Below are 10,315 nucleotides of genomic sequence, written 5' to 3'. Positions count from 1 at the left end.
TGCAATATGGTTTTACTTGGGGGGGGCGGGGGGGGAGGAGGAAGGGTTAACTTAATTTCTCTTTTTACAAATTAGAAATAAGACAGCAGTTAATACACAACTAAGTTATGAAATATGGCAACCTTTCACTAAAGCAGATATTGGTGATTATTCCTTGTAAAAGGCTACTACCTGGCCATTAGCATAGTTCTGAGGTTTAGAGACTGTTCAAACAGATGTCTGCTTCAAAAAGGTAAAAGTTGAGGTTGGAAACTGAATGTTTTGAAACATTTATTATAAGGCCTGGTGAAAAGATGAAACAATAAAACTTTCAAGTCTGAAATGTTTCAATGTTTGTATTGGTGTATTTATTCCACAGTAAAAATAAACAGTACTTTATATTTTTAAATTAATTTGACAAAAAGCAAAGGACAAAAACTAGTATAGTTGGTGTTACAATACAGAAGTCTGCCTAAGTTCAACACTGCTAGCAGCAGCTGCATTCTTAGATGGTATTAGATTTGGACACCATAACCCTGTCATTACTCACTGAAAGTACAAATTTAGGTAACCATTAATGCTATACCAGCATTTGGAAGAATCTGTGTGCTGCACCTGCTAATGTGAATTGTTAGTGAACATGTATGACTAGAAAAATAGACTTGTCATCAAATAGTAAATTACACAAATCACTTATTGCTTCTGTAAACCCTTAGTACCCTACAATCTTTCCCTTCCCTTAACACCTACATTCTCTCAAGGGTAAGACATAGCTTGACACAATTAAATTTTCATTTCCAATTTAACATTGTTGAAAGGCAGGTGGCAAGTTTTACCACCCTAAAGTGTTCAGAGGCTGTTGTAAGAATTGTTTGTCTGGTTTACAATTGGGATGGGAAAGAGAAGACTGGAGACCTGACACAAGCAAAACACATTGACTTTCACTCTTAAATATTAACTTTGATATTGATCTTGCTTTCCAATGCATTAGAAGGTAACCATTTTCAAACATTTTCTTAATGTCTTTATTTGAAGAATTCACAACATACAATCACAGGATTAAGTAGTAAATACAAAGGGGTAGTACACAACTGTTCCTTCAGAGAAATGCTGAATCAGTCCCATTAGTTATGGTTCATTCACTTCTTGGATTTTGGTTGTGAGGCCATGTAGAGAGCTACCAGACAGTAGATGGTCCCTCCTATTGTTAGAGCCATAGTTGTCCGATATAGCAGCTGATCAGGAACTCCTCGTTTCAGATGTACTGGCAATCCATCAGCCTTCTTTGGGAGAAGAAAAACACAGCAAATGAAAAAAGGTGGAGTGTATGCTGATCACCACAAACAAACTACTGCAGCTAAAATAAGGAGAATTATGAGAGAGTTGGAGAGGGTTAAAAAAAAAAAAAAAAAAAAAAAAAAAAAAAAACCCTCCACAAACCTCTATGTAACTAATCCTCCAACAGAACTTAGGGTTTCTTCCTGTAACTGCACAAAGGGAAGAGCAGGCTATTTTTATTTTAAGTGCAGCTATTTGATTTATTATATGCACCTTGCAAATTGTAGGCACAAACATGCCTTAGAATATTTTCTCAAAATCCTTTATCATAAAAGGCACTTGACTGAAAAGTGTCACTAACTAGAGAATGGGAGAGGATTTGTATAAATCAAATGTTCACCAAATTCAGCATTACACATGCCAAGTGAAAATGGCATGCAAGAGAGCTGTGTACATTTTAAAAAGCACAATCCCTTGTCCTTCTCATAAAAAACAGAAAGTTTATTCTTAATTTTAAATTAGAGAACTCCTATAAAAATGTGAACTCCACCCATCAGTCCCTCCCAAACAAGTTGTTAATCCACAGAGATAACACAAAGGCTCTGGAGGACACTACATATACCCTTATTCCATAGGTTTTGAGCCCCAGTAAACATTTACATAGCAGTTTATAAACAATTTAAAGTTACTCAACACCAAACAAACCAGGGATCATCCAGTTTGTTACTTGCATTCAGAAGCTCTGTTGGATCATAAGCTTGTCATATGTTCCCAGAAAGAAAACATGTTTACAACTGACCTAAATGTGATAAGCACATGTAGCAGTGCGAAGAAAGGAGATCTGAGGTTTTTCTCCGTTCTAGCAGATGTCCTGCCAATATAAGGAGTCCTGTGCATAGTCTCAAGGTACTGAGACCATGAATTATCAAGCTACAAACATTAAACTATAGGAGGTTATGAAAATTACTACAAACCCTTTCTGAAAGTTTCACATACTAATGTATTTTGAACCAAATGTTGCAGAATTTGAGTTACACCAGTGCATGCCCTCTGGTGCGGACCCACTGATGGCATTGCACAGGTGCAATGAAGGGCAGAATATGGCCCACTATCTTCAGCCCTTTTTATTTAAATTTGCTCTTAACGCTTTTCTTCTTACCTGAAATAGCTTCTGGAGGTCCGGCACCTTGTTTTTACCCGAATAAGAAACAGCTGCTGGCGAATCTGAGGCAAGTTTAGTTGGTGTTCCAAAAATCAGAGCTGGTGATTCTGTGGATGCCAGTGGCTTGAGTCCCTGAAAATGGAGATTTAAGTGTTGAGTACCTGGATATTTAACAGTTGAAAAGAATGTACTGCTAATCATGTTCCAAGCAAACAAATTACCACAGCTAAGATGAAAAGGCATTATAGAGAGAAAGCTAACCTGGCTACATCCCTCCACCTCAAAATAAAATAAATAAATAAAAACAAACACACACTAAAATGACATCCAATTACAAATATATTGGAAGTGACAGTCAAATTTCTCAGCTAGCTTTGGCTCAGGACTTCACAAATTCACTTGCCATTTGCAAGTAAGCAACTTTCCATGGTGAATGAGGATTTACCTGTCAGATTCTCCACATTTTTTTTTTCAAAAGTTTCTAGCCCTTATCATTGCAGAGAGGGCCTTCCAAATGTGAAGTTAAAGTCAACTAAAGTAGTGTTTCCCTGAAATGGTAGTCAGCCTGAAATAAAAGTGAAGAGTGCCTCAAGGCCCAAATCCTACCCTGATGCACTGCCTGAACAGCAGGGGAATTCCTAGGACACCTGGGGGGGAATGACTGAAACAAAGAAAGACCTAATGATTGCTACAGGCAGTGGCACACACCTTAAATGAAGGTGTGGCAATGGGCTGGGGGAAATGACTAGAACCATCTCCACTTTGTACAGTTGCTGCTGGATGAGAGGACGCTGTTAAGCAGGAATAATCACCTCCTCCAGCACTCAGCTGGTACTGCTTCTGCTGCTATTCCCCATTCCTCGAGTCTCTACTGACTGAGCCATAATTTAAACCTTTATTTCAGATCATGTACTCTGATTTGATACCATAAATCCTATTTATTGGAGAGATTTTCATGTACACTACTCAAAGTTATGGTTCCCCCAGCAACTGTAAGGTGGCCTGTTTGCATCTCTCTCTCTCTATATATATATATATATTACTATACATGGAGTTAAGTTATGCCTTCATGTGTGTGCAGTGTGATAAGATAAGTTAAGGCTTTTGCAGTAACCCTAAGTTTTCTGATTTGTCCACATAAATGGAGAAATATGCATTAATGCAACAGTGATGGAGATTTTAGTTTGATAGTTTTTAAATTCGGAGTAATGCAAACACTGATCCAATGCAGTGGGCAAAATCCTTGCCCCACTTGAAATCAATGGGAATTTTGCGACTGACTTCACAGTGCTCAGGATTTCACCGTAGGGTTTAGTTCTAAAAGATGCTTGAGATTTTTGTAGTGCATTTAGTAAAATGCTAGATTACAATATGTAGTGGAGGACTTCATTATTTTCTCTATTTATAAACCAAATTTTGTTATATGAAAGGCATTAGTCTTCATTCAAGAATAAATCAACTGCAAATCTAAAGTTTTAGAAGTAACTGAGTAAACAGTTTGAAAACTGGCTTAAAAAAAAAAAAAAACCAAAACAAAACACTTTTAGCCTGAGAGCAACCATGAGACATGTCAAAGTAATTCTCAGAGGTTAAAAACTCCTAAAGATAACGCAATGGTCTTAATCATGACTGAGAAGACCATTTCACAATCATCCATTACCTTTAGGAGTTTTTTCTACTATGATGCAAAGCATTTGGTGTAATAAAAGCATTTAGATTTGCATAATGAATAGGTTATTACATCAAAATCTCTTGTGATCTTTCTCCCTTGTATTAACAAAATTACTTTTCAGTTGTCTATTCGAGTCGATCTTATATTCTGGAGCCTTCCCAATCATAAAAGAAATGTCGTATTACACAAATTAAAAACTAAATGGATGGCAATCTAAAGAACTGAACTCCCATGGACTTCCCACATAGATGATGTTACACCATACTTAGCCAGCTGGTGACTTCCCCAGCTATAACAGTCCTTCCCACCCTTTGCTCTAACAATCGGAACTTTCATCTTTCTCCCTCCAGCACTTCCTTTTTAAAAATTTACCTTAAAATTCAGATGGTTATCCTTCATCAGGAGTGAGCCATCCCCAACCCACCTCCCTACACTTACTAGACCCCCTCCAGTGCCTCCTCATTGCAAGTAATCTGTTCCTTTCCTACTTAGATTTTACACTGTCACTACTATTATCTACTATATAAAAACAGAATTGTGTTGTATGCATTGAGGTCATAGTAAGTTGCAAGCCATTTCAATAAGTTCTGTGCTACAGTGATCCTTCATCATCCATCCTGAATTCTTCATCCCATGCCTATCTACCAATATGTATCTTTATTGGTTAATAAAAAATAAAGCTTTCACAGTAGATCGCTTTTAAAAAAAATCACTTGCATTTTAAACCACTGCCACCCCTTGTGCACTGTATAGGGTTTTGATTAGGCTAGTAAGACATCCATGCTTACTATGAGTTACTGTGTAGCTGTTAAAGTTTTAAAGACACATCATGCACTCAGGTTTTCTTTTTTATTGCACGAATAGGAACATACATCAAAATATTTTCAAGTAATAAAGGACATTCAAACCTGACTTTCCCCTAGAATGACACTTAATCCAAGGTCATGGATCAGAAAAGTGGTGACAAAGTTACTCAATACTGACAAGCAAGCTTAATTTGCCTTAGCCTCTCTCCACACTATTTTTTGTTTGTTTGTTTTGTTTTCTGTTATTGGAGTTAGTCAAGAATGTATCAAAGAACAAGGTCAGTGGTATTTTCACAGTTTTACAGAGGAAAGAAAAACTAGGACTGGGAATTTAAGTGAGGCAGGGGATGAAACTGGGACAGGATGAGGGAAGGATGTGAGACTGATCTAATCAGGTGCACAGTGTGAAATGGAATAGCTGGGCAAAGACTGGATCAAGGAGCTGATAGAGGGAGATTGGAACTATGAACCAGTGAGAATGTTGACGTGCAGAAACGGTGCTGTGCAAAAATATATATATTTAATTACATATTCACATAGTATCATGAATATGTACAAGGTGAGTGAATTAAGGGTTCTCAACATCCAAACTGAATATAGTCAGATGTGGGCTATTAGATCTTTCATACTGCAGCAATATCCAAAACACCTTCCAATACCCATAATTAAAAAGCAATAAAAACCATAATGTACTTAAAACAAAAGCCATTGAATTATGTCCACTTTTCAGCGTTACTCTCCATTTTCAACATTTTGCTATACAGTCAAAGAAAGTCTTTACAGCAGAGCTGCTGAAGCTTCCACTCTAGGACTTAGCCAAGGTGTTGGAGATGGTCAGTACATGGAGCTTTAGGATGAACTTTTGTCTCACTTGCCCACAGCCTCATGCTGTTTGCATTTTGTTATGCAAATAACAATGCAGATAAGAGTTTAGAATATTTCTTTAATACACCACACCACACAACACAGAGAGAAACTCGCTCAAAGTGAATTAGATTGAGGGGGAAGGGAAGAAGATACATCACTCATAGTTTATGCTTGAAAAACAAATTAAGTTAAAGTGTTACAGAATGTGTTTTTAAAAAGAGGCATTTATGAATTCACTAACCCTTAACACCTATCATATAAACAATTGCTTACGCTGTAGAAAGAGAGCTTTGTTCCAGAGGCTGAGCATAAACTATTAACTGAGATTACATTTACATTCTGACAAGGCTAATGCATGTGCATTTTTAGACAGGATCTTTCCTAATTGCTGTTTGTTCATTTATCGTGCCAATGTCAATCAACAGCAAAAATTCTGAATACATTTGTCACAAATACAGGAATATCAAAATTAGTCTATACTAGGAAATGTTTACTGGTATAGAAAGGTCTCAAAAAAATGAACTTATTCCGCCCCCAACCTTGACATTGTTATACTGAAAAAAGTTTCTAGCGTAGACCTGGCCTAAAACTATGTGAAAGTAGTCCCACTATTGATCTCAAAGGTCACTCCATTTCCCTCCATTAACAATCTAAATGGAAAGTGGCCACAGAGCCCACATGTCCATTGTAACTGAAGGTACATGAGTGGCAGAAAGTCAGAAGTGTCTACAACTGACTGAGAACCAAAAGCAACATCTTTGCTATGATCTTTGTGCTACTGGCACGATGAGCTGAGAAAAGGAAATCAGTTTTGCCCAACCATTCCTTAAGGCAGATTTCATTGTATGTACGACATTAAGGGCTTGTCTACACTGGCACTTTACAGCGCTGAAATTTTCTCACTCAGGGGTGTAAAAAAAATACACCCCTGAGCGCAGCAAGTGCTGTAAAGCGCCAGTGTAAACAGCACACCAGCGCTTATGTCTCTCGTGGAGGTGGTTTTTTTTTTTTTTTTTTTTTTTTTTTTTTTTTTTTAAGAGCACTGGGAGAGCTCTCTCCCAGCACTCTGCCGTGACTACACAAGCCATGTTAAAGCACTGCAGCAGTAGTGCTTTAGCGTTGCCAGTGTAGACTAGCCCTAAGTGTATTGTGTTCAAGCACTGTTCATGTTGCATATATCAGGGGTTCTCAACCTTTTTCCTTCTGAGCTCCCTCCCTCCCTCCCCAACAAACTATAAAAACTCCAGGACATAGCAGGAAGGTGGGGGGTCTTGGAGCTCTGGACTCGAGCCGGGCCCTCAGGCATAGGCATCTTCTATTTTGGTGGGCAGGGCCCGGAGGGGCTCAGGCCAACTCCACATGTCAGGCCCGGGGAGGGAGCGCCACCTCCACCCCCGACTCACCTCAGCAGATCACCCAGCCGACCACCCTGCCAGTCTGAATTGTGGGGGAGGAAGGGTGCAACCAAAAATTATAGCTCAAATGGGGTAGGGGCAGGCTCAGTTCAAAAAGTTTGAGAACCGTTCAGGGTGCAGGCAGGCGGTAGGCCAGAGTGGTGTGCAAGCATGGGAACAGGGTGCAGGAACAGGAAGAGCTGGAAGCAGTGTGCCAGAAGGGCCCCCACCTGCGGCTGCTGCTCCCTGAGGGTTCTGCCAGCCCCAGAGCAGGATCCTCCCACCCAGGCAGCTCTTACAGGCTCCTGAGCAGTCAAAGAGGGCTGGGAGTGAGGAGCAGCTGCAATCACAGACATCAGCTGGCATTAGCCAGAGCAGCAGCTGTCGCTCCTCCCTGCCCCCCCCAATGCAGGGACACCAGGGCTTGGGGTTCTGGGTTTCAGCCCTGCAGCTTCAGGCTTTAGCCCCACTGAGGGTGCCAGGACTCAGGGCTCCAGCTGCAGGCCCCCTTAAATGGCTTGAGAACCGCTGGCATACATGACTATGTTTCAGTAACATTAAAGTCCCAACATAATCTGACAAAGACCAAACAATTTTCAAATGCTAAAGATAAGTGAATTGTGATCAAACATTACAGTACTATTAGTGGAAGTATTTTTCCGTACATTCTAACTGGAATCCCACTGCCTCAAAAGTACTGAGGACATTGTGATGTTTTACAATGGAGCAGGCAGAACTGAGGCTCAGTCCAATATGCATCACAATCTAATTTTAAGGCTACCATCCTTGAGACACCCTTATAACTTGTACAACCAAGTTACCATAATACTAGTACCCTCCACTCTCCCTTCCCCATACAAGATTCCCTGCACTTTGATGATCCCTACCTACTGTGATAACTCCATGAGTTGACTATCTAGAGCAGGATGCTCTAACAAACGAAGGGAGGCTCCAGCACACAACCAGCCCAGAATCAGGAAAGTGCCAAAGTTGTCTTAATGGCACCTTTGCTCCCAATCTTCCATAGTTCCACACACTTACGCCATACCTGAGGATTGGGTCCTTTATAATCCAAGCTAAATACAGAAGCCTGTACTTCTTCACCAATACAATGCTATATTTGCAACAAACATATTATTGAAGGGAGACAACATTCATAAGACATCTTTTTATCCAAGTGTTCTACATAAAAAACATGGGAGCACTGAGCATATAAAATCCCATTTTTCAACTATATCCTCTGAAAAAACAGCTCTTGGTGATCTGAGTTGATTTTACACATCAAAAGGCTTCATATGATTTTTATGGGATTTTTAACACCCCAAAGAAAACCCAGCATATTCAGGAGAAAAGTTTCTCCCCCACCTGGGTATTTATTCCCTTCTCTCCCCCCCTTCCCCCAAAAGAGATGTTAAACCCCAAATCTAGATTCTTTCCATGCAATAGTATCTGTGAAATTGTACAGGTTTGCAGAGACCCTTCTATTGATTGAAATACACAGGAATTTGTCTAGGTTAGAATTATAAAAGGGTTCAATTTTAAGAATTCTGTTCTAAAAATAAGATTACAGCAGGACATTAGTCTTGTATAGTGATATCTGCTGAATGTATGACTACCCTTAATACATACCTAAATGAACATTAGGGTCGGGTAACAGAGGAAATTCTATCTTTAACTCACATGTGTGTGTTTTTTGCCTCTGCCTTTGTATGAAGTAATAAATATTTAAGTTAAAAAAATGTAGAATGGGAGTATTTACCAGCCCAACCAGTTGCACCAGAAATAAAATTCAGAAAGAGAGGTGCTCAGACTATAGTTTGGAGTAGGAAGTCAATTCTACAAGGAAAAATGTATTCAACTAAGAATGCTCAGGCTTGGCTTTAAATCATCTTCCCATTAGAAGGCTGTTAGACCTGGGAGATACTCAAATTTTGTCAGACTAGATCCATCATAAAGATGCCTGAGACACTCCTAGGGGCTGAGAGTGCAGTAGGAGCTGCTAGGGCAGGATCTACCTATTTCCTACTTTCATTTTCAAGTAGATGGACGTTTCCCACTTTTTGGACTTGCCTATTAGGATGCAGGAGAGAGATCTTATTTGCAGGGCTTTAAAAATTAACCCTGCAACCACTTCCCCAGAACTAAATACACAATGCTCCACACCACACCCTCTCCCAAGCAACATCTGTTGTGAATGGTTTCTTAGTAGTCAAGTACCACTCATGGCTTGGGCCTGAAGAGCATACTAACTTGGTTGAACTTAGAGACACCAATTAATGCCACACCAACCTCTCCTCCCTTCCACCACATACAAGGTGGCACACTTACATGGCCCTGTGTGGGTCCTCTCTTGCTCTCTCAATAGGGGATGAGCATGGGGACAAATATACTATGCCTGCAACAATGGAAGCAACACTGGGAGGAGTGGGGGGTGGATGTCTGCAGAATAAGGTCTGGTCTATACCAGAATCACACCCCTAACCAACAGAGCTATGCTGACAAAAGCCCTAGTGTAGACTTTAAGAGTTCTTTTGCTAGTGTAGTTTGTTTCGTATGGGAAACTAGTATAAACTACATCAGCAAAAGAACTTGTTTGATACAGTTATACTGGCAAGCTCTTAGTGTAGAACTGGCTTTCTAGTGTAGAAAATCTCTTCTGGTGGAAGATTGATCACTGCAAAGTGGATAAAAAGATTTTTTTTTAAATCCATTTTTATTTAAATTAAATTTATTTAAAATTAAATTTTAAACAGCCTACGTTAAGGCCTAAAGCTATTGTAATCTACTAACAATTCAAATTAAATGCAAAAAATATTAAGCAGTACATTTGCTCCCAAGGTCTAAATAGAGTCAAACTACTGAACTGGTGGAAGTCATTGGCTAATAACCTGGAACCAGGGTTTGTTGAAATGCTAAACCAATTTTTGACGGTAGTAAAGAATATTTTCTTCACTTCAGCTTAATCAACTAGTTCAGTTCAATGACTAGTTCATTCAGAGTTAAGAAAGCAATTGGGAATTGAAAAAAGCATGAAAGCGTGTTTAAGCACGAAAACAACAAGGAGTCTGGTGGCACCTTAAAGACTAACAGATTTATTTGGGCATAAGCTTTCGTGAGTAAAAACCTCACTTCTTCGGACTATGCATCCGAAGAAGTG

The 10,315-nt window shown here is 39.5% G+C and overlaps 1 protein-coding gene across 1 annotated transcript in view; it reads right to left on the bottom strand.

Annotated features, from left to right (window-relative positions):
* Positions 1-324: 324 nt before the first annotated feature.
* The window catches only part of LOC117874399 (cytochrome c oxidase subunit 7A-related protein, mitochondrial), a 12,754-nt gene continuing 2,763 nt past the window's right edge, over positions 325-10,315 (bottom strand). The window contains exons 2-3 of the mRNA XM_034764475.1: positions 2,417-2,551; positions 325-1,262 (exon numbers count right to left, since the gene is read on the bottom strand). Coding sequence (XP_034620366.1) covers positions 1,119-1,262; positions 2,417-2,551 — 279 coding nt within the window. The 3' untranslated portion in view covers positions 325-1,118. The remainder of the gene's footprint in view (positions 1,263-2,416; positions 2,552-10,315) is intronic.

The sequence above is a fragment of the Trachemys scripta genome, chromosome 3, assembly GCF_013100865.1.
Source record: "Trachemys scripta elegans isolate TJP31775 chromosome 3, CAS_Tse_1.0, whole genome shotgun sequence".
Taxonomy (NCBI): domain Eukaryota; kingdom Metazoa; phylum Chordata; order Testudines; family Emydidae; genus Trachemys; species Trachemys scripta.
Note: the sequence above shows the minus strand (reverse complement) of the source record. Positions and strands in the feature narration are given on the sequence as shown.